The sequence below is a fragment of the Frieseomelitta varia genome, unplaced genomic scaffold (assembly GCF_011392965.1).
Source record: "Frieseomelitta varia isolate USP_RPSP 00005682 unplaced genomic scaffold, Fvar_1.2 scaffold_343, whole genome shotgun sequence".
Classification (NCBI taxonomy): Eukaryota; Metazoa; Arthropoda; class Insecta; order Hymenoptera; family Apidae; genus Frieseomelitta; species Frieseomelitta varia.
Window position 1 is genome coordinate 451,380 of NW_025110083.1, and position 25,345 is coordinate 476,724.

General features: G+C 39.9%; 1 protein-coding gene across 3 annotated transcripts in view; it reads right to left on the reverse strand.

Moving 5' to 3' along the window:
- LOC122530461 (transcription factor AP-2-epsilon) overlaps nucleotides 1–25,345 on the reverse strand; it is a 159,301-nt gene that overhangs the window by 107,426 nt on the left and 26,530 nt on the right. For 2 of the 3 annotated variants that reach the window (XM_043657443.1, XM_043657442.1), the window contains exon 1: nucleotides 10,761–11,039. The exons of the other annotated variant lie outside the window; for it this stretch is intronic. In XM_043657443.1, coding sequence (XP_043513378.1) covers nucleotides 10,761–11,039 — 279 coding nt within the window. Of the gene's footprint in view, nucleotides 1–10,760; nucleotides 11,040–25,345 lie in introns of those variants that run through there. 3 annotated transcript variants of the gene reach the window in all.

The following is a 25,345-nucleotide window of genomic DNA, read 5'->3' on the forward strand; positions in this document are numbered from 1 at the left end:
TTCGATTAATGTTTATGTGCTAATATCTAGGGAACCGCGAGGACAGTATAGCTGAAATTCGATGTTCTGTATGAGGAGAACTTGAGGTGCGAAGAGGTGGCACGACAAAAACCTGGATCCAGCTGCGCTCCTGATATTTCAAGTTATCGATAACAGTTTAAGTGCTAATATCCAGGAAACCGCGAAGTCTGTCTGGCTGAAATTCGAGACTTTTGTATCAGGAGAACATGAGGTGCAAAGAGGTGGCACGACAAAATCCTGGATCGAGCTGTACTCCTGATATCTCAAATATTCGATTAATGTTTATGTGCTAATATCTAGGGAACCGCGAGGACAGTATAGCTGAAATTCGATGTTCTGTATGAGGAGAACATGAGGGGCGAAGAGGTGGCACGGCAAAATCCTGGATCGAGCTGTACTCCTGATATCTCAAATGTTCGATTAATGTTTATGTGCTAATATCTAGGGAACCGCGAGGACAGTATAGCTGAAATTCGATGTTCTGTATGAGGAGAACATGAGGTGCAAAGAGGTGGCACGACAAAAACCTGGATCCAGCTGCGCTCCTGATATTTCAAGTTATCGATAACAGTTTAAGTGCTAATATCCAGGAAACCGCGAAATCTGACTGGCTGAAATTCGAGGTTTTGTATCAGGAGAACATAATGTGCGAAGAAGTGGCACGACAGAATCTCAGATCCAGCTGTGCTCCTGATATTACAAATTTTCTATCAAAGTCTATGTGCTACTATGTAGGAAACCGTAAAATCTTTCTAGCTGGAATTCGAGATATTGTATCAGGAGAACATGTGGTGTGAAGATGTGGCACGATAAAATCCTGGATCCAGCTGCGCTCCTTGTATATCAAATTTTCGATAAAAGTTTAAGTGCTAATATCTAGGGAACCGCGACGTTTGTCCAGCTGAAATTCGAGATTATGTATCAGGAGTATGTGAGGTGCGAGGAGGTGGCACGACAGAATACCGGAACCAGCTGTGCTCCTGATATTTCAAAATTTCGATAAAAGTTCAAGTCCAAATATCTAGGAAACCGCGAGGTTTGTGTAGCTGAAATTCGAGACTATGTATCAGGAGTACATGAAGTGCGAGGAGGTGGCACGACAGAATACCGGATCCTGCTGTGCTCCTGACATTTCAAAATTTCGAAAAAAGTATGAGAGCTAATATCAAGGAAACCGCAAGGTCTACCTGAAATTCGAGACTATGTATCAGGAGAACATGTGGTGCGAAGAGGTGGCACGACAAAATCCTGGATCGAGCTGTACTCCTGATATCTCAAATATTCGATTAAATTTTATGTGCTAATATCTAGGGAACCGCGAGGACAGTATAGCTAAAATTCGATGTTCTGTATGAGGAGAACATGAGGTGCGAAGAGGTGGCACGACAAAAACCTGGATCCAGCTGCGCTCCTGATATATCAAATTTTCGATAACAGTTTAAGTGCTAATATCTAGAGAATTGCGAGGTTTGTCTAGCTGAAGTTCGAGATTATGTATCAGGAGAACGTGAGGTGCACGGAGGTCGCACGACAGAATACCGGTCCCAGTTGTGCTCTTGATATAACAAAATTTCGAAAAAACTTTGAGAACTAATATCTAGGAAACCGCGAGGTCTTTCTAGCCGGAATTCGAGAATTTGTATCAGGAGAACATGAGGTGCGAGGAGGTGGCACGCCAAAATGCTGGAACCAGTTGCGCTCCTGATATTTCAAATTTTCGACCAAAATTTAAGTGATATCATCTAGGAAACCACCGGACTTTCTAGCTGTAATACGAGATTTTGTATCAGGGAAACGTGGGATGCGAAGAGGTGGCACCACAGTATCCCGGAATCAGCTCTGCTCCTGATATTTCATATCTTCGATCAAAGTTTAAGTGCTAATATCCAGGAGACCAAGAGAACTATCTAGCTGAAATTCGAGATTCTGTATCAGGAGAACATGAGGTGTGAAGACGTGGCACGACAAAACCATGGATCCAGCTGCGCTCCTGATATTTCAAGTTATCGATAACAGTTTAAGTGCTAATGTCCTGGAAACCGCGAAGTCTGTCTGGCTGAAATTCGAGGTTTTTTATCAGGAGAACATAAGGTGCGGAGAAGTGGCACGACAAAATGCTAGATTCAGCTGCGCTCTGGATATCTCAGATATTCGATTAAAGTTTATGTGCTAATATCTAGGGAACCGCGACGTCTGTCTACCTGAAATTCGAGATTTTGTATCAGGAGAACATAAGGTGCGAAGAGGTGGCACGACAAAATGCTAGATTCAGCTGCTAAAATCTAGGGAACCGCGATGTTTGTCCAGCTGAAATTCGCGATTATGTACCAGGAGTATGTGAGGTGCGAGGAGGTGGCACGACAGAATACCGGAACCAGCTGTGCTCCTGATATTTCAAAATTTCGATAAAAGTTCAAGTTCAAATATCTAGGAAACCGCGAAGTTTGTGTAGGTGAAATTCGAGACTATGCATCAGGAGTACATGATGTGCGAGGAGGTGGCACGACAAAATACCGGATCCAGCTGTGCTCTTGACGTTTCAAAATTTCGAAAAAAGTTTGAGAGCTAATATCTAGGAAACCGCGAGGACTATCTACCTGAAATTCGAGAATTTGTATCAGGAGAACATGAGGTGCGAAGAGGTGGCACGACAAAATCCTGGATCGAGCTTTACTCCTGATATCTCAAATATTCGATTAATGTTTATATGCTAATATCTAGGGAACCGCGAGGACAGTCTAGCTGAAATTCGATGTTCTGTATGAGGAGAACATGAGGTGCGAAGGGGTGGCACGACAAAAACCTGGATCCAGCTGCGCTCCTGATATTTCAAGTTATCGATAACAGTTTAAGTGCTAATATCCAGGAAACCGCGAAGTCTGTCTGGCTGAAATTCGAGGTTTTGTATCAGGAGAACATAAGGTGCGAAGAGGTGGCACGACAAAATGCTAGATTCAGCTGCGCTCTGGATATCTCAGATATTCGATCAAAGTTTATGTGCTAATATCCAGGAAACCGCGACGTCTGTCTGGCTGAAATTCGAGATTTTTGTATCAGGAGAACATAAGGTGCGAAGAGGTGGCACGACAGAATCTCAGATCCAGCTGTGCTCCTGATATTACAAATTTTCGATCAAAGTCTAAGTGCTACTATGTAGGAAACCGTAAAATCTTTCTAGCTGGAATTCGAGATATTGTATCAGGAGAACATGAGGTGCGAAGATGTGGCACGATAAAATCCTGGATCCAGCTGCGCTCCTTGTATATCAAATTTTCGATAAATGTTTAAGTGCTAATATCTAGGGAACCGCGACGTTTGTCCAGCTGAAATTCGAGATTATGTATCAGGAGTATGTGAGGTGCGAGGAAGTGGCACGACAGAATACCGGATCCAGCTGTGTTCCTGACATTTCAAAATTTCGAAAAAAGTTTGAAAGCTAATATCTAGGAAACCGCAAGGACTGTCTACCTGAAATTCGAGACTATGTATCAGGAGAACATGGGGTGCGAAGAGGTGGCACGACAAAATCCTGGATCGAGCTGTACTCCTGATATCTCAAATATTCGATTAAAGTTTATGTGCTAATATCTAGGGAACCGCGAGGACAGTATAGCTGAAATTAGATGTTCTGTATGAGGAGAACATAAGGTGCGAAGAGGTGGCACGAGAAAAACCTGGATCCAGCTGCGCTCCTAATGTTTCAAAATTTCGATAAAAGTTTAACTGCAAATATCTAGGAAACAGCGAGGTTTGTAGCTGAAATTCGAGATTATGTATTAGGAGAACGTGAGGTGCGAAGAGATGGCACGACAAAATGCTAGATCAAGCTGCGCTCTGGATATCTCAAATATTCCATCAAAGTTTATGTGCTAATATCTATGGAACCGCGAGGTCTGTCTACCTGAAATTCGAGAATTTGTATCAGGAGAACATGAGCTGCGAGAAGGTGGCACGACAAAATCTCGGATCCAGCTGTGCTCCTGATATTTCAAATTTTCGATAACAGTTTAAGTGCTTATGTCTAGGGAACTGCGAGGTTTGTCTACCTGAAGTTCGGGATTAGGTATCAGGAGTACGTGAGGTGCGAGGAGGTGTCACGACAGAATAACGGATCCAGTTGCTCCTGATATTTCAAAATTTCGATAAAAACTCTGAGAACTAATATCTAGGAAACCGTGAGGTCTGTCTAGCTGAAATTCGAGAATTTGTATCAGGAGAACATGAGATGCGAGGAGGTGGCACGTCAGATTTCCGGAAACAGCTGCGCTCCTAATATTTCAGATTTTCGATCAAAGTTTGTGTGCTAATATCTAGGAAACCGCGAGGTTTGTGTAGCTGAAGTTCGAGACTATGTATCAGGAGTACATGAGGTGCGAGGAGGTGGCAATACAGAATACCGGATCCAGCTGTGCTCCGGATATTTCAAAATTTCGGAAAAACTTTGAGAGCTAATATCTAGGAAACCGCGAGGACTATCTAGCTGAAATTCGAGATTTTGTACCAGGAGAAAATGAGGTGGAAGAGGTGGCACGACAAAATCCTGGAGCCAGGTGTGCCCAGATATTATCGAACCAGAGACATTGTTTGCTTTCTGTCTATTTGCAAATTAACACTTCACGGCAGGTAGGGGATTGAATCACCGGTAGATTTCATCGAAATAGCTTTATCTTGTTCTTCCGTAGGAAGGAGATACGATAATGTGAATGATACCTGCGTGGACGCAACAACGAAACGATAAACGTTAAACTATTCGCACGGATCGTACGCAAATTATCGTGAGCGATCGTTTTCGTTGGCGTGTAAATTGCGAGCGATTATGAAAATTATAGGTGTTGCAACCATCTTCTCACTTGCCGTCCAATTTGTCAGAAATGAAAAGATTTTTACTTTTTATTACACGTGGCAATAAGAAACGTGTAGGTGACAAAACCACTTGTTAATTCGCGGCGACATGATTTTTCAGCGTTCGTATGTATACATATATATATTCTGAATTGCAAATCTCCGTGTTGACTCGAATATTTTACCGAATCTTTGATCCTTGCGATTTATCTTCCTCTTGTCTTTTTTTTTTCTTGTTTTTCTTTCTTTGAAATTTTATAAGATGTTTCAAATTTAATTTCATCTTGAATCTCTTGTTACTTTTTTGCTTCCTGCATACAATGATTCACGAAGCTATTTAAACATTTATGACGATATTAAATTTTTTATTCGCAGTGAATATATTATATTCAATATTTTGCAGATATTATATGCAAATTTGCAAATGATGATGTAGATTTAAATATAATATAATATAAATTTTCATACGGATGTAAGTAAAAAGGAAGAAATAGAATATTAGTTAAAAATTTGTTTTACGTTTCTAATATTATAAAAGGTATTTTACTTTGAATTATATATTATATTTTGTTTCTCATTATTATACTTTCATTCTGTGCTATTTGGATGTTTAATAATTACAAATTTGGAATCGACTTGTAAATGTACGCAGATGTATCAAGTTATTCATTGGAAACATATGTGTATAAAAAAATTAACATAGTATTAATGTTAAATTATAAAGAATATTCCCAGCGAATGTTCAGACCTATTTATACAACATATTGTGTCTGTTATTTAATTGATATAATCATAATAATTGATTCTTTCTATAATGTCAATAAAATTTCAATACATTATCCACGATATAAAAAATTTCTACAAGTATCTCTGTATGAGAAATCCTTTTGTAAATTGCGTAAGAGATGATCGAGAGTTCATACCGTGCACAGATCTATCATAAATTTCATTACTAGCTATGTGTCTGGGAGATTACAGCTGTTCCAGGTACCAATCTCCCAACTCTCTAAAACCAATCATCATCGAGTATCGATCAAAGGTCTGCAACTACGGGCCACCTCCGACAGCATCGAAACTGATCGACGATTTAAGTTCGCGGCTCTACCCCTCTGACAAGAGTACGCTTTTATGACCGAGCGTAATTAAAACTAATAACGCGCGTTTCGATTTCTAATCGGAGGAACATCGAGTCAAGCTCGAGCCAGACACGAAAACCACGCTTTCTTATCGAAGGATACCTCGCGTCAAGTGAAAGTCACGCCGTAACCTTTGACTGTTTGTTTAATTGTACAACGTGTAGGAGATGTACAGATCAAAGATCTGCACGATAATTAAACCTTTCAGATTGTTATTTCTTGAAGAAAGATCGATGATTCAAAATTTCAGTTAATGATCCTTGCGATGAGCTGCAGGAGAATTGCCTGTAGAAGGAGAATGACTGTATGGTTTTAAAATTAAGATACGCGCGTAAAATTTATAATAATTATACTGAAACAACGTGAGCTAAGATATTCAATACAAGAAGAACTTAGTACAACAATTTTCTAGTGATTAAATATTTCTAACTCTTGAACGAGGTCGCTTGATCGTACAAATTAAAGAAATCACTCACAACATTCGTGCCTAGTTTCAGTATCTTTCCTCAAATTCACAAAACTGTCATCATCAATGTCAATTTATCTCAAAGTTTCGTAATTTCAATCCGTCTACTCCGATGCATTAATTTCATTGAACATTAGAACTATCAAAATGGCCAAAGTGACCAATTTATAATTTCTGCTAGAAACTTAAATGATCTTAGAGATCTTAAATCAAGTAAAAGCTCGTGTATTCTATACTGTGTACTCTACTGTATTACAAAATTTGTCCATTTGTTTTAGTTTGACGTCTCTAAGAAATTCTAGTGCTAATATTAAATATAACAAAGTGCCTAATTTCTAGTTAAAAAAAAAAACAAGTGACTTTCACGGGCCCAATCTATGCAACATTGCTTTCCGTTGTATTCACTGAACACGCTGCCAACGGTACAAGAGAAACCATTCGATGGGAGAGAATTTTCCCACATGGACGCGCGTATCGGTAGGAAACGCGGTTAATGGAACTTGTAATAGCGTTGGACGTCGGGTCCCAGCATCCAACAGTGGCCAGATTGTAGATATAGGATAGCGCGTGGTCGCATCTCAGGATCGCGCGTAGATTTTTCCTGAAACCCGTTTCGTGACCTCGTGCACGGGCTTGTATCCTACGACAATCCTGCCTACGCGTTGAGCGCTCCTCGCTACCTCTGTCCCCGTTTTCGAGAATGGACACCGCTTCCTCGAACGAGAATCGGGAACCAGGTGTCCAATCGCAGAGGAGGAAACACACTCGAACTCCTCGTATCTTGCGCGCGAACGCGATCTCAAGACAATTCACGCGATAATTAAATCGCTTTCGTGTCGAATCAGTTTCGTTGTGTTTCATAACTTTAGTAGCACTAAAACTTTCGATATTTTGGCAGTTGGTTATAGGGATAATTAAATCGTGAGAATATTTCGAAATAGCGAAGAAAGGATTTTTATGTAAATTCGTGTTCTTCATAGTGAAGCTCAAATAGAGACTTGCTTTATTTATTAAAAATTTGGATATCTTATGTTCGTCTGTAATATGTATGTAATTTATATAAAATATATTAGTCCATTGTATAGGTTAGGTTTTAGGATCGTTTCATCGCGACATTTTATAATTTTTTGAGAAGAATCTCGAAACTAATTTTCCATGAATTCGTAATCAAATAAATGTATCTTCTCATCTCATAAAATTGACGAAAAATATCTAAAATCGCCAATTTTACGATGCTCATCGTCCATCGACGATGGACTGTGTTTACGTTTTAGCAACGTTTTACTCAAAAGTTTCACGAATTAAAACGAAGGAGAACCCAGAGCTCACATTCCAGCCAAGTACCAATCGGGGACGTGCGAATGGCACCAGCCGACCGTTAAAAACAAGTAATCGAGGATTTTATGACGAGCGTGAAATTTAGCAAGTATGACGCCCGTTGAGGAGCAGCGTGCAGATGAAAAGACAATTCTAGAGAAGGCGTGAAATTTACTGCCCTGTCTTGCCCGACAACTGTTGGCTACCTTTTGCCATTCTTTTTTCTTGTTTCTTTACTTTTTTTTTTCTTTTTTTCTTTTTGAAAAATCATGATACGTAGTATTGTTCGTCGAGAGCTCGTCGATGCAGCAAACGTACAAATGTCGTTTTTAATATTCTGTCTCCAGATATTTCCGCTATACGGAAGATATTTAACGAATGCTTGAAAGCAACGTGCGCGTCGCCTTTACGACAGCAATTATAACGTTACAGTATGATGCAGTAAACGACGATGGGAGCTTCGTTATGCGCTGGAAGAAATTTGATAAGTACTTCGCGTTATATTCCCCAGTGCAGAGGTTACGTGTGCGTTTATGGAGTTCGAGATAATTTATACTAACAAGCTGCCTCTTCTTTTCTGTTTCTTTTAAATAACTTAATACGTTTGCAACTAGTTGCAAAAATGGCTTCCTACGCTGAAGGAACGACAACCATAATTTAATGCTATTTTATCATTAGTACGAAATTGTACGGACAGAACACAGTTGCTGTTGGTAGTGGAATTGAAAAATAAGAAACCTTTCAATGTAACATGCTCGAATGATCTTTCTCTTTTGACTTCCAATAATAAATAATGATGATCCCAAATATGAAATTTCTAATACAAAAGCGAAATTCTATTCGAAGACCGTGTCTCTATTCGACGTACCTCAAATAAACTTTTCAAGCTAACATCGCTTATCCAATGGTCTTGCACGTAAGATGTCCAATTCGAAGACGGTGTCTATTCAAAGATTGTTTCTCACACATTCTTCCAACGACATTTTTCAATACTCCTAATTACGTCCAATGAATCGTACTTCGTACGATCTCAAGCACAATATCTTCCAGTGAGAAGAAATTTTTTTTTTTTTTTTTGTCTCACTCGAAGAAACAGAAGGAAGAAAATCGAGCAAAATCTCCGATCGACCAAAAAGTCCGCGATAAATCATACATAATCACCGTTTTAAGACACCTCTAAAAAGAGACTGGGAATATAAAATTTCGAATTGAAAATCCCTTGAACGGGATTCAGATGATTCAGACGGGGGATAGGAGGACGGTTTAGCTGAATAAGGAGCGGTCGTGCAACAGGCTTCCTGGATCGTAAAGACGACGCGCTAATAGCTTCGTTTTATTACAGTACTGGATCCAGACACCTGATTTGTTGCCGTATGTCAGAGTTGAATACGCTCACGACAGTGGAGCAGGTATAACCGTGCGTAGGCGGACACTTCAGCCGACAGCTGCTCTTTCACTTGCCACGTGAGAATTTAGTTTCTACGCAATGTAGTTTGAGACCCGTCCGTCGAACAGGGTTATGGAGTGCGCTTTAAAAGAGGATAAATGTCACTGAAACGCTGCCGCGCCACCGCCGCTCGGTTGTAGTCTCGAGTTTCGTGATATGGCATCCGATATATCCGTTTTTCGCCAGCCGGGGTCGAAATGTCTGCAACGAACGTCAGGCAGAGGTAAACGTGCAACGCGCAATCAACGCTTTGCACGATGTTATTAAGTGTTATCGGCGATTGCTTCGGCTCCATTTTTCTCGGGAACAATGGCGTGCTCCTGTTCCAATGTGTACGTACGGGGGTGTTTCAGTACATACGGATGGTACAACTGAATAGGAAGTGACAAAATCAATGGAAAAGAAAGAGTACGATTTTTTTCTTCATAGCTCTCGTTTTCGGAGCAAAATTGAATTTGAAAATTTATCAATGCTCAATTTGTCGATAATATCGTAGTTTGGACAGGCGCGAACGAATCGACAAGAGGATATTCTGAGTGCAAAGCTAAGTGAAAAAAATGTAGAATGACAAGGTGTTATTTTCATGAACGTAAAATTGCCTTGGTACTCGATCAATCATCAAACTCGATTTTCTCGAAAACAAAGACTTTAATGAGAAAATTGTATTCCTCCTTTTAGACTCACTCTTTTACGTAGAATCACCTCCATCTTGTCTGAGACATTGTGTGTATTCGTTTGATTTTGAAAAAAAAACTGCTTCGCGTCTAAAATGGCTCAAAGCATTTGGATAAAAGAAGATTTGTTGGATTAAAGAAGAAGAATGATATTTGACAAGAATTACAAATCTAATTATACTTCAGAATAGATTACTACGTTGCGTTGATTCAACATTTCATTTGCAATTTCTTTGTATTATTAAATTTCTTAATAATTTTTTAACATTGACGCGATTCAATATTTTTCCCATTATTGTCTTCCATTTTGGACCATTCCACAGCTCATGACTTTATGAAATTTTAAGAAACTAAATTTTAATTGCTTATATTTATACTGCTTGAATTTAAAGTTCCAAAAATGTACAAAATGCATACGATACGCAAAGAAAATGAAATATAAAATGAAATGAAAATATGGAATAACACAAAAATGAAAACACACGTAATGTTTTCTGTTGTAAACATTCTTTCGTCTATCACCGTATGCTCAACGAATTATGTATATACAATTGACTTTCGCTTCATAATTAATTAAGAAATTACCATCAATTAAGAAATTCACCCTAATGTTAACAAACTGAAGGTATTTCTCAGACAATCTCCTTCAGTTCACAATCTCGCGTTTTCCTTTAAAATACCCCCGTTCATTGTCTTTATTATCCCATCCTCATCGAATAGGATGAATCAGCGAATCTAATCAACGATATCGTTCGTAAAATTGTGCTAATCATCGTGAAACAAACAAACGAAACAGGCTCTGCTAGTTAAAAAAAAAAAAAAAAGAAAAGAAAAATGGAACGAGAGAGGGGACTTACGTCATCCCTGTCCTCGTGGAGATCGTCGTCGGCGCTCTCCTCGAGGACGAAGCCTACGTCGTTGTTGTTTCTCGTGAGTGAGGGCAACTTCCTGGGTGTGAGCTCCTCGCCGTCCGTGTCCCTCTTACGCTTGCCATCCCTGTGCTCGTTCAACGTGGTCTCGTGCTCGTCCAACATGTCGGTGACCATCAGTTCCGACTCGACGCTCGTCGGGGACACGACTTCGTCTAGTGGTGACATCGTCGACCTGTCGGCTTCACCGGTCTCCAATACGGACATGATGAGCCACTTGCCCCGGCACAGATGCCTCCTCGGTCACGATCACCAGAATTCGCGGACAGTCGGCTCTCGTCTTTGACGACGAGACGATCTGCGTCGGTTGCCGAGAGGTGGCAACCAGGCACCTCCACTCTTCCAGTGAGTACGGATGCACGTTCATCAGAGCCTACCTTCGGTGCCCAATTTTCTCTTTTCTACGAGTGACACGAGTTTACTTCGCCAGCCGTTTCAACGATTCGACAGACGCACGATCCAGGTCCAAGTCGACGACGATTTGCGTTGAACTAGAACGTCGTTGCGTTGATCGAGAATCTCTCACGTCTTCTCCTTGATGTTATTAAAATTCAATTGAACTGTAAAGTAATTTTCAAAGACAGCTTCGCTATTGAAGAAAATTGCTACCGACAAGAAAGTACAATTATAGTGTCATCGATGATCGACAATTCTCTCCCAGCGACACGATTCCAGATCTATTAATCACTATCCTCTCGAATCGGCCTTCTCCAATGAACATCTCTACGTCGACGGTCGATCGGAATTATAGTCGTTAAGATTTCCTCTCCATTAATCACTTTCCTTTCCACGTATCGCTCCGTTGAAAGTCACTCAGGTTCGACGATCTTAATACGATTCGTACGATTCGAGTCTTTCGATGATCGGGTCGGCGTGCAGCACCCCGTGCGAAGACAATGGACTGATAAATCGCCTGTCCCCGATAACGGTGCCGCTCACCGCTAAACACAGCCCCGATCGGAGCACGTTCAATTTTCCAAACGAGCCTGACCCTCTTTTTCCTCTCAGTGACCGATCGCTCGATCGAGCTGCGCCAACGTCGGCAGGTGTTCTGTTGTACCGGCGAGTACTCGTGTGTGCGAAAAAACGAGAAATCTCGCGAATCGGGATCGTGAACGGGATGCCGAGCGACTTTTAACTTGATCGTCACGGACACAGACAGTTAATTAACCGCTCAAAAATTGTTGAAAGTCTCGAGTATTTTACTGCTGAATTAAGCTTCTACGTGGTTCGATATTCATTGATGAATGCTCTGGTTTGATCTTTGAGAGGAGTTGGAAGGAGTTTCACGAGTGGATTTGTGCTTCTTTGTAATTCAGTGTTCATCGATTAAAAGTCAATCTTTTGATTAATAATACTTCGGGACTTTGCATCTTGAATGTAAATTTACTGAAGGTTAAGATCGTTAAAAGTTTTCATTCAGCTGCCTTTTACTATCCATCAATATCAGTTTCTTTATAAATTGATTGAAAACCCATTTAGGCATCAATTGATAAAACGTCAAGGAGGATAGAGAAGATTACAATTAATCAAAATCTTCATTCAGTTGTGCTTCGATATTGTTGTAATTCGATATTCACCGAATATCGTAAATCTCAGTTGGATCTCTCAATTTTGAAAATCTCAAGGAGAACGGCCATAAAAATTCACACTTCGTTCCCCTGCCAATTTCTGTTTCACTGTCTCTCGAGTGGACATTTATCGAAGCCGGCGAGAGATTCACCAACGAGACGATCGACTTTCAGTCGACAAGCGAGCGAAACGAAGGCTCACGTGTACGCGTTGCGCGCAGACGTTTGAAACCAGACGTAAAACGATCCCGTCTCCGGCGCGCGCCTTTGCGAGCATTAAAGTCTCCCGGCTTTCCACCGGTTCCGCTGATCGATGACGCAGAAAACCGGAATTCCTGCAGGCTGATCTAAACGTCCGTGTTTAATAATACACGTTCGCCGCGGTGTAATTAAACGTCGAGAGATTGCACCGGTCGACGAGGTTTACGTTGACGTCGTCGCGAAAAAACGATCCAACGTGCATCGATATTGACGATCGCGCGACGTCGACCATAGATCGTAGGGACGATGCGGTTTTGTGCGAGCTGAGGCGCTGAAATGACGCAAAAGCGTAGACCAGTCACGTGGCGAGCGAGCTCGTAACGCACATACGTTTTCACATTTAACTTCAGCCGCACTCGATTCGGCCCGATTTCACCGTGGAATCGAGTCGCGCGCCGCTGCCGGTAATAGGGCTGCACCGATCGATTCCCGTACACTTCCTGCCGACGTCACGACTCCAGATTTCGACGCTTGAAATCTCGTGCGCCACGATTCGCGCATACTCATTTTAACTGGTGTTTTAATTAGCGAGTGCTGGATTCGGTCTCTCCTCTCTGTGATCCTTTGCTCTTTGACTAAAACGTGACAGTTTGTAATCGTCAAATACCAAAGTTAGGTCACTAGCGTCTAACAAGCTGTATCTGTCGCCTCGTTCCACAACATCGTGTCACCGATCGTTCATTCCCATTCATTCTTACTTCCAGTTAATCGTCGATCGAACCTCCGTCCTTCCATTCGAAGCTTCGCGCCTCTCGCGACAGATGGAAAAATTCCCTGCTTCCACGTACACAGACACAACAAGTGGCACACGCGTTTTCTTGCTCGGTGTTCGACGCCAGGTCCAACATCCCCACACAAAGACAACGTGAGCAGCGTTACGCAACCGATCAACGCACACAGTTCGAACGTCCGCGGGCGGCGAGAGGTGCGTCGAGAGGAACAGCGGGTCCCTCGGGGCCCGCGCGACGGATGTTGACCTTCCGCTGCGAAGATTCGCGGTCTCGATCCGAGTCACGTGGCCGCCGGTGTCACGTGGGGGCGGAGAACACGGCCAAGGCGGCCTGAGGAGAGCCAGACGAAACCAGGGAGGGGGAGAGGGGGACACCACGACGATGAACGACTCGTGGAGTCGTGGCGCGGCTTAATTCGGAATCGGGCCGCGAATTTTGGAAATTTTCCCGATCCGCGAGAAGCTTGCAGAGAATCACGTCGGAGCGCGCGTATTGGTCGAAGGTCGACGAGGACCGATCGTGCGACACCGCGTTGCCGCGCGCGCCTCTCGAGAATGGCCTAGAGGCGAAAAGAGGAAAGGATCTCCTCGAGTGGCGCCGCCCGCGGCAGGAGGGGGCAAATCTCTCTCCTTTGCTCTTGTCGAGAACAAGTGACCACCACCACCACCATCACCATCGTTCCCTCCGCGTCCTCCCGACCACCTCCACCATCGCCATCACCATCACTACCAGCGTACACATCAGCATCCTCTCGGCCACCACCACCATCGACATCGACATCACTGCTACCACGACCGATGCCATCGGTATCACCATCGGCCGCAGCCTCAGCGTCCACCTTCGCGAGAGAACGTCGCTGCTGCCGATACTGGCTATCCTCGCTAGAGATGGGATCGAGTACCTCACAAGTTGGTTCGAATCTATCAAGTTGGGCACTGTCTATGAGCATCAGCGGCGTTACGACGTGATTTGAATGGACGAAGCATGTTCCTGTTCTTTTGGACACGTGACATTGGAAATCTCAAAAATCACTTTAAATATCCAGTGTAACTTAATGTCATAATTAATCACTTGCGCTGGCAACTGATTGCAAAGCATAACGAGTGACCAAACTGTATACAATAATTTGTCGCTTTCTTTTTGAACTCGTCGGTATGATATTACTGGATAGAAATTATTGGGAAATAATAAATTTATTTGTTTTGCCTGGGATGTTATATTTAAATGAAACTGAGAAGATATTGCAATTTTGGGACAAAAAGTAACAATACAAGTAAACTTGGATTTTTAGTGTGACAGAGATATCGTCAATGTCTATTCTATCGTCAATAATCTGTCTTTCATTTTTCTGAAACTATCTCAAATATCTGTTGTAAGTTAACCTAACGATTAATGAAGTAGACAATTTTTGATGTGACGAAGCATACTCTAGGAACATTCTCCGTTACCAATTATATCAGTTATATCATAAATGCATTTGACGTTTATAGAAAATCCCTGACAATTGTTAGCCCGATCCCTGTACACGTGAGAACAGAAAAGAACCTGGTCTCGTTTTAAATCAGACACGAGCCATAAAAGCGGCGTTATTTTCACGTTCAATCTTTCGACACTCTAGCTAGAGCTAGGTAAAAATCGTTCTGTAGAATTCTTTTTTTCCAAGTTTCACAACCTACAAACGTCGAATTTAAAGGTATACAGTCATCTTCAAGATACTCGTGGACGCGTAACAAGCATACTCACTGAAAAATGGTTACTTTCGACTGGCATTCGAAACTTAGGCATCGAACCTGACTCGCTCAGACTCGTAAGTACGTATTGGACTTGATCCCATCTCTAATTCTTTCCCTTCCACGCCGCGACTGTCCACCGTTCATCGTCATCGGTGATTCCCCACCTGGAAAGGCCGCGCAGCAACTTGTCTCCGTTCGACTACGGCCGAGAGCGAACCGTTTGCCGCCTCTTTGTCTCGCCGGCCGCTGGCTGCTGTCTCATGCATCCAAGACGTATTGATGATACCTAGGCCGGAGTACGCCGAGAACCTGGCTTTGTTCTACGATTTACTAGCCCCTCTTTGCCTTGTGCACGCGTATCCGATCTTCCATTCTCCCAGTCTTTTTTTCTGCAATACACCCGCCCTTTCATCTTGCTTTCATCTTATCCATGCACGATTCCATTCGATCAACCTCTGGTTCTTCCTCTGGAGGAGCACGAGTTAGTTCCCCACGTCCTTCTCCTCGTTTTGCCCTGCTCTCGCTTAATTTTTTCGTGCAACATACGATAGTGAACGAGTAGAAGAGCGATGTAAGAGTGACTTTACGTTCACAGTTTCTTGTTCACGTGCATGAATATTCCGAGTTCCCGTGATCAAAGATTGCAGTTTCAAACCTGTACTGTGTGTACGGGGAACACACACGTGTATTGAGGAATTAAGAATCGTAACTCGTGTTCATGACACACACTTTTTAGTATGCGTCTTTTGATTCAGAGAATTCTCCAATGTTCCAGGTTGAGTATATTTTTAACAGAATTATCGAATACGTTAATACTTTGCAAATTTATCCCCGTACAAAGTATCCGCTGATATTTCCAATCTTATTGATATAATATACTTATCCAAAGACTTTCGAACAAGATACTTTCGACTTTCGTTCGCGTGTTAAATCCGCAAAAAAAAAAAAAACAGAATTGTTAAAAACTGCATGGATCGAAGTCCAAATTCGTTTGTTACACGACTACACACGTTTGTTTAGACGTATAAAAACAGGGATCGATCCAAACGTGAATTCGCTTCGTTGTTTTCTCTCAGTGAATCGCGTAATAACAGATAATCTTGCCCAGCTGTCGGTTTCGCTAATTCCCGCATCGTTACTCTCGCTATCAATCAGTCTACGTGGCGGACGATATCATCGCCGATTATAGGATATGTTCGCGCGAGTCGTTAGCTTCCGGTTTCGCGTTGCGTGTCGACCACGGTAAATCGCTTACGATCGGTCCCACGTTTTCTCTCCCTCGTTTCTTCGTCCCTTGCTTTCTCTGTCTTCTTCCGGTGACTATGTCTGTTCCAATTAGTATTCCGTAAGTAGAGCTGCGAGAGGTTCAGGATGCGCCTGTGAGCACCTTCAGCATGCATTCGACGAAACAAAAACGGCAACGGCGAGTGGATATTGTTTCATTAGAATCATTAGAATCACCAAAATGATCCAAATGACCGATTTTATTTTAGAAATTTTATATAGATATGAAACAGTGCATTTTTGGAAATTTAAATGATTCTTCGCTTGTGTAATTTGTTGTATTGTAGTACTGTGCTATTCTGTTTTTCTATCTTTAATATCCATGAAATTTTATGCCTCAGTCGTCGGTGGTTCTGGCGTCAAAAGGAAATCGATGGTGTGATAAATATGACGATGCTTTCTCCAAGCTCCAATGACTACGATGTGTTTGCGGAAGTAACTGATCAAGGTATAAGATGGTGTGGTTTTGCGCGTTTATGGGAAACCTGAGAGGCCATGAACACGATGCATATAATTTACGAAATTAGAATTAGTGAAGCAGAGTATTTATTATAATATTTAATATTTAATATGATATTTACAGGTGAAATGGACTAGGTATTCGCTTTGCCTTCATAACGTTCTGACTGACAACTCCTCGGATTATTTCTGAAATTCTGATAAATCAAAGTCAAATTTATTGGATCAGATCTTCGTTTCCTTTCAAATGTATTTACACATTTAAATATGAAAATTACACAAAGAAAATATTATACGTTCATTTTTGTTAATTTCTTATCTATTTGATGGCTGGAATAGAGAGTGATGTTTTTCAACGACATTTGTTTAAGATGACAAAAACGTGCAATTTAATGGGATTGAAAAATACAAGTACAAAACCGTGCAATTTAATGAGGTTTAAAAATACAAGTACACCTAAAAATGTCTGAGGCATAGTAGTCGTCGTAATATTTAATCAATGAACATCACAGCCACATTCTCAAAGCACTTCGAGATAAGTTCATTAACTTCCATCAAGTTCGAACTACTATTAACTTCGACAACCGTTAGAAACTCAACGTAGAGGCCAATTAAAATCGCGACTTTTATTTCGTTGGCTCGTAACGGTTTAGAGAACGTATTATCGTCGGCGGCCGATATTTTTCACGAAATAACGCGCGCGCGCAGAAATCGAGGGGAAAGATGTCGGCATCCTGTGACAGGATATCGCGTATAGGGGAACATTCCTCCATACGTTAACCCAAATATGAGCAACGGCGAACGCGAAATGAGACGCTCATTAAGAAAGAATGTTTCGCTGGAAAACGGTTTTGCGCCGGTGTATAATTTAAACTGCAATAAACTCCTGCCTAGTGCACACGTTGCGCCTCGTGTTCTCTCGCGCCGCGACTATCATATCCGCGCAAAAACCAACAAACGAAACTAGAAGCTAGATCACTCCGACCGTGGATTTATTGTGGAATAATTGAACCGTAATCGGTCGATAATACGCGTCCATTGCTAAACGATTACGTCACGAACGCCAATTTTCCAGAAGTATCTCGCTGCGCTCCAATAGCTGTGCCTATTGTTGCCTTTAATCACGGTGCTTTCAATGGTACTTTTGTAGGATCATAATCGTAAATACAAGTGAAAATTTCAAGATTTACACATATCTCGTGTCTTGTTGATTGTTTCGCGATACTGTTGAGAAATGATGTATTGTACCTACGTACAATGACGAGTCAACGCACATTTATCAAATTCCAAATTTATATTAATTTTATTAGTATTTACTAAATGTTAAATATTAAATGTACTATATGTACACATTTTCCGATAAAAAAAAAAGCATTGCTGTTTTCTCAGTATTTTTATGATTTTAAACGCAAAGAATTTTAAGTACAAGTGCCGACTGTACAACTATTCAATATAAAAAAGTTTGTTCAAAAAATAGACTTGACAAACTCGTTTTGTTGCATTAGAGAATAAAAAAAAGAGTAAATAAAGACGTTCCGTGTAATATTTCCTCTCGAATTAAACGCGATCTTCGTCCATTCCCTTTACAATTTCACCGGAGTCTCGCGAGACAATCGTCGTTTCCGAGATGCCCGACCTTTGTTATCGCGAGGATCGATATCGAGAGGCTTTAACGAGTAAAAATATTCGGGTCAGATGAATAGCAACTGGCAACAGCGGACCTTGGAATCGCGGCTTCCAAAGGAGACTGGTCCCTCCGGCATACCAAGACAGATCACCTCTTTTTTTCCTCTTCCTCCCTCCACATTACGCGCACCTGTCCAGCCTCGACCGATGCTACTTCTGATCTTCGCTTCCTACATGTTTCTTTTACCTTCTTATTTTTTTTCTCTCTTTCTCTTCTCCTTTTTCCCTCTTTTCAAATTTCAAATTGTCTTAGTGATTTTAATTGCACGCGGAAGTCAATTACGCTGAATGATTCGGATATATGTAGTTTCATCCCTGAGGGGAATAGACTTGTCTGTGTGTACGTGTAGGATAGAGGAGGCTGTTAATTAAATGGTGGATTTTTATGCACTTGTCGAAGATTACTTTGTTAAATTATTGCAGTGCATTTAGATACTCTGGTACGGTATTTGCGGAAATTTTATTCAAATTACTTTATTTCGTACTCTGTTTCATTTAATTTTGTTCGATTGCTACTAGTGAAATACCAACAATAAATTAGTTAATATAGTAAATATAGTAAAAAGTTACTTTTAATACTCTTGATACTACACTTATAATATTTTCAATGATATTTATGAGGTGATAAAACAACCTCACGCAAATATCCACAATTTAATAACAATATGATCAAATTGAGGCTCATATTAACGAGAAATCGTTCGATATATTCCTCTTTTAGTTCAACATTTTAAAAATTCTTTTCTAACAAACACTCTCCTACCAATTCTATTAGTCATTAACAACGACTTTCGCGACAAGTAACGAATCGGACACAGTACAACGAGAACTTCCTTGTATAAAGAGACATAAAATATTCTACAGCCTGTTTTATTGTAACTATCCCGATGTTGTTCGATAACAGAATTACTCAGTTCGATAGCAGAAGTTATCACCAGTGTTGGAGAAACCTGAGAATCGCTACGAGAGAGCCACCCACGCGCGTAATTATGAGATCACTGTCGAAAACGGCGCGGATCCGTGTCGAATAGGGAAGAAAGAGGAGGCCGTGCAGGGAACGAATAAAAAAGGTGAATGGTTAACGAACTCGTTCGACGCATTCCCCGTGTCAGGATACAAGGAGAGATACGTCGGCCGTGTTACAGGAACGGTGCTCGATATATCGTGACGTAAGCGGCGAGAATTTCGAGGAGAAACGAGCGCGACGCTCGAGTTCGAATCGCTCCAACGAAAGTGGAACGCCGTGCGTTTAACTCGTGATTTACAACGTGTTATACGAAATAAAAATAGACCGAGGCGTGCTCTATAAACGATATATATATATATATCGCGTTTGTTGCAATTTTCTGCAATTTTGACTCTCTCTACAGTATTTCTGTGACTCCTATGGTCTTCTGATGTTACGATTATCGCGAGTGAAGTGTCTCGAGCTGGAAATTGACACAAATAAATCTTTCAGTGAACAAATTTCAAATTTAAAAATTTTCACGAAATTCTTCGTTGAGAATGTAATTAGAATTCTAATACTATGAATTTATAATTCGTAGTTTATCTTTGCCTGATTTGTTTGTCTCCATCGTCATTTGGCGTCCCTCCTGTTCTAATTTCAATATCATTTTAAAACTAGAATTACCTTAATAAATAGCTTAAATGTAAAATTTATAACAAACGTAAGGAATAGGGAAAAAATTACTTTCATTCAAATATTTTATGAAAATTCACTCGAATCTGTGACGATTCGTTGCAAATAACGGAAATTTACTACGAACCTGTTACTAGAACAAAGCCGCGAAAAATAAGCAAAATAAAAAATACGAATCGCCAGAACAAAATTACCAAACGAAAGTGTCAATTAATTGCAACTAATTGCAACAACTTCTGTCAAATCAGCATGGAAACACTGTTAACTCACCACTGTTCTATCGCGAACCCATTCAGCAACGAAAAGAAGGATTCAAAGAAAAATACGTAGCAATAGACGAGAGAGAGAGAGAGAGAGAGCTTACTCTATAAGAGAACTAATGCGCGTATGCGCGTGCCGAACGCAATCGTCGAACGACACGACACGACGAGACGCGACGACGGCCCGATACATTTTTCAGATTAGAGAAGGATTGCTCGATAATGTGTGAATACGTCTTTCGGGTGTGAGACGCCATTGACGTTCCCCGGAGAAATCTTTGAACATATTTTCACGTCTCTTGTAAGGGTGTCTCTGCCGGATGCAGATAGCGGCGGCCGTGTCGCACAATATGTGGCCACGTATGGGAGCCGCACAATGTCCCTGATGGTAAAGGCCATCCAACCTGCACGATACGACGTAATACTGGCTCGGATAATATATTGCTGTACAAATGGCACGACGTTCCCCGCCGCCCCGGTCTACCTGTATCCGCTTATCTCCGCTCGATTTTCTCGCGAGCGTTCTCCCGTCTCGCTTTAACGTCGGCTCGCGCTCGCTCTGCTCGTCTTACGTCCTCGCGAAAAATCGACCTCGCTTGCGACGACCACTAGACACACGTTGCAGCGACGTTTCTTTTATTTTCGGATAATAATCTAGGAAACGAAGACGAAACTCAAACAACTGAGCCTCGAGAGAATTTGATTTTGATTGATACAGCTGGGTTGGTCGGCTCGCGTGAATTATTTGAATTTACACATCGTGTTTCAAGTGACAGAGATTGTTAGCATCGATTGTCGCTTGATATATGGGATACAAATTGAAATTAAATCGAACTGTCATAGTTGTGGTTCACATAATATTTATCTACGTTTAGATATCTATAATAAATTATAAATTCATATTGAAGGAATAGAACGTAGGGATTTGATTCGTCTGCGCTTTATGTTACAAAAGTTGAAGTTTGAAATAAAAGAAAAGTCTAATACAAAAATTCGTCCAACGTACATACGTGCGAACAGAAATAATAATTTCTTGTCTGAGGGCTGATAATTTCATTATTTGATAACGAGGATTTTCGTTATTTGATTTTAAGAATCATCGTTAGAAGAAACTACGGAGTTTCAACTATTTTATCCATGAAATTACGCCCTCTGACCTGATTTCCACACATGGAATCGTTTAAGCCGATTAAAAACTATCATTTGCATTTTCATAGGCATTTATAGATATTTTTAGTTACACGTGTAATAATAATCACTAATAATTAATATCACTAGTGCTACATGCAAATTTAGACATGACGCTTCGCGTCCATTTAAAATTCTTATAAATATGTATGCATCCGATATTAACCTCATTTTATTAATTAACTTCTAGATTTACGACACACAAAGATTTCAATGTGTAATTAAGATGTAAAAACACTTAGTTTAATAAAATATAATATCTTCTGCGGAGATTTGCTTAATGTGCATTGCGGATTATTTAAATTACAGCTCGTAAATTTTTTTACTATTATTAGCGCACGAACAAGATGTAATACGATGAAACGTGGAAATGAATAAATTTATAAGAGATATAATTGAATAATTTACGTGTTACACTTTGTTTCTTCGCGTGGCAAAGGAATTCTAAATTAACAATGACGAGAGATTAACGAAGTCGAAGGATAAAAATTGTTTATTAAGAATGTATGATATAGATTATTAAATGACTGAAACGAGCAATGAGATTTATATTGTGGAGATTTTTATATGACTAAATTGCAAGTACCAAATTCTAAATACGATGACAAAAAATTAATATCAAACGGTGAATAATACCAATAAACCATAGGAGTAACAGAGGAGTAATGTAAAAATAGAAATTACCAATAAACTGAGAGTCGAAAGAAATTTATAAAGGGATCGTTGATGCTGTAAGTACCAAGATTGTAATAAAATAAGAAAGAAATTTGATGAGATCGAGTTGATCAGATTTGCGAGACATTCTTGGCATAATTTGCCAATAATTAATAAGTAAGCTCTTGATGATTTAACAAAGTTTCGAATAAATATAGCGAATCGATTAAAGTAGATATGCGTGCAATGTAATGTGATATCTACGTACATTTGTACTATAAATTCGATGTGGCAACAATCATGTTCTCTTGTTTGCTTCATGCGTATCCGTCTTATCCTGTTTTTTCTACTGTGCCCAGAGGTTAAGGATATATCTATCATTATATAGTAAGCGTATCACGTATATATCAGAGAGAGAAAAAAAAAAAGAAACTGGAGTGACAAGAACCTCTTTAGTTGTGTCTGCTTTTTTCACTAATGAATACAATTTCTACTTGTTAATAGGTACTTAATCAACTTACTTTTTCCGTGATCGTTAGAAAAACCCAGGGCGAAAAAAACTAGATGCGCGTGAATGTGTAAGTACGCGTGTTCGAGCTGAGGAAAAAGACATGATGTCATTAATTATTTAATATTTCTAGATTGTTTAGAAGGACGCTAATGAGTGCTTATGTATGGATGTTCTGTTGAAACTTTAATAACTTTTAACACAATGTGGCACTGAGATTAAGACGCGAAATTTATTTCTCCTTGAGAAAGCATATTTCATTTTTATAAAATATTATATCACAACGAAGTCTAGTTGTTCGTATTATTTAAAAATTTTTCGTCGACGATACATTCACCTTATTATAAAAATACATATTTACTATCAACGTGTTAAATACTGTCTTTTTCACTCTTACAATTAGGTAGAATATTCGTTTCAAAATTTCAATCTTGGAAACAATATATCGAAAAAAATTTTACGAATTTATATTTATTCAATCCCTCGATTCTCTTTTTTTTCAAACAGATATTTAATCAAATAGAAACTTATTTTAATTTTACTGTTGCCAAAATAGTGTTAGAGAGTGTTAAGTGATATTTAATTATTTTGGTCATTATTAGATGATAACAATTTCATATTTTATCCTAATTTTTTATTGCAGAATAAATTCACAAGATGTTTACCATCTTGTGCTAAACAAAGTGACCAATCTCGTTAAATAATGTACAATAATCACATAAAATGTTTACGCATATCACAAAGATCATTGATCATTTTCTGCATATTCCCAATATTCCTCACGTTTCTTTTACTTTTCTAAAACAATTTATATTCAAAATAATAAAATCGAAACGAGGAAATTCCACGCCGCTCGAGGAACTTTCACTCTTTTTCCCTTGATTCACGTTACAACAGCTGCATATTTCTCGCCGCTAATCTTTTTTCCAATTAAATTTCGTAAACGTTTCCACATTCGCGATCGATCGATCGATCGAGCTAACGTGGCGAAACAAGCGAGCAGGAAACAATTTAAGCGAGAAAATCAGGAATAAATGCGAGCACCGATTACCAGAAAATCACGTTGCCGATTGCGTGTCGCTAGATCGGACGTTACGATCACGATCACGACCGCCTCGGCTCGATCATTGCTATTTCGCTTCTTATTCATACTACAACGAATGATAATGGTAAATAGGCGTGGCCTGATCGAGATTTGTTATTACAATCACGTCTTCGACCACCCGATTAGAGTCGAATTGCGCGAATCGCAGCCACAATTCATGCAGAATCGGATTTATAGTCGAACAATTTTCTTCGAACTCTTCGTCCTTACTTATTTCGTCTTTCGATCCACTCATTTTTTTCTTTTTCGTCCATTTTTGCGATTTTTATCAGAATTAAATACTTTTTTTGGATAGATTACGTATTCATTTCTTTTTTCCCTTGTTTCTTGAAATGTCAGATTTTTATAGAGATTTTTATGCTAGTGTAGGCCATAATTATTTAAATAACACATTTCGAATTATCATCAATGTATTTTAAATTATAATGACGTTCCTTCATCAATTATGAAAATCTATTCATCTTCATAATTTGGCTAATGGCTGAAGAGAATTTGAGTCCTATACTTTCACTGCATACTTGTTTCATAGGTACTTAATTTAACATTAGGTTGACTGTATTGATATTAGAAAATTCTCGTGTCTCACACAACAGAATGTTATATTTAAATTTTGATTATTAAATTTAACAGTTGACAAATTTGTCACTGTGCTGTGACAAATGCATATTGTATTTTGAATATTTTATATATTTTTGCATATTATACATATGTATTTCTAACTCAAGATGATGACATAAATAAGTTAAAAATCCAGATTATTAAGAAATAATTATATATTAAGTATTAGTAAGCAATATATTTACATTACTATACTCAAATGGAGAAACGCACATTTACGCTCAACTTAAATCACATTAAACCCAAATTTCATTACATACAACTGACACGTGAGTATTCAGCTTCCATGGCACCGATTTCAACAATGACAGAGAATGACGAAAAGAAGAAAAAGAAAAAGGAAACTTCCGGAGCAGTCTCGATTCGTTTGGCAGACATAATGTTTTTGTACAGAGAGTCGGCCATCGAATAAAGATATAACATCGTTGATCAATTGTGCTGCCTTCGACGGACCATTGACAGTTAGTCGACAGTTTATGATAATTTGTCATTCGTGCGTATAAGCAGCGTAATCATCTAATAAATTATTGCTGCTTTACGATCTTCGCTGTAGTATGCAGCTAGTCAAACGACGATGCTTGCTCAGTTGGTGTCATTCATTATCATCATCGTTACTCGTCGCAAACGTATTCTCATCTCGACGATGATATACAGCGGGATGCACTTAAAGGACGATGATTCGAGAATCTTCTCGCAGTGTGGAATCACCGGCTGAGAGTCTCGTCGTAAAAAGGCTTGCACGATCGTAAACGCGTTCGATTTATATTCTATCACGAACGAAAAGCAGTGGGGAAGGACGATAAGAAAGAGGAA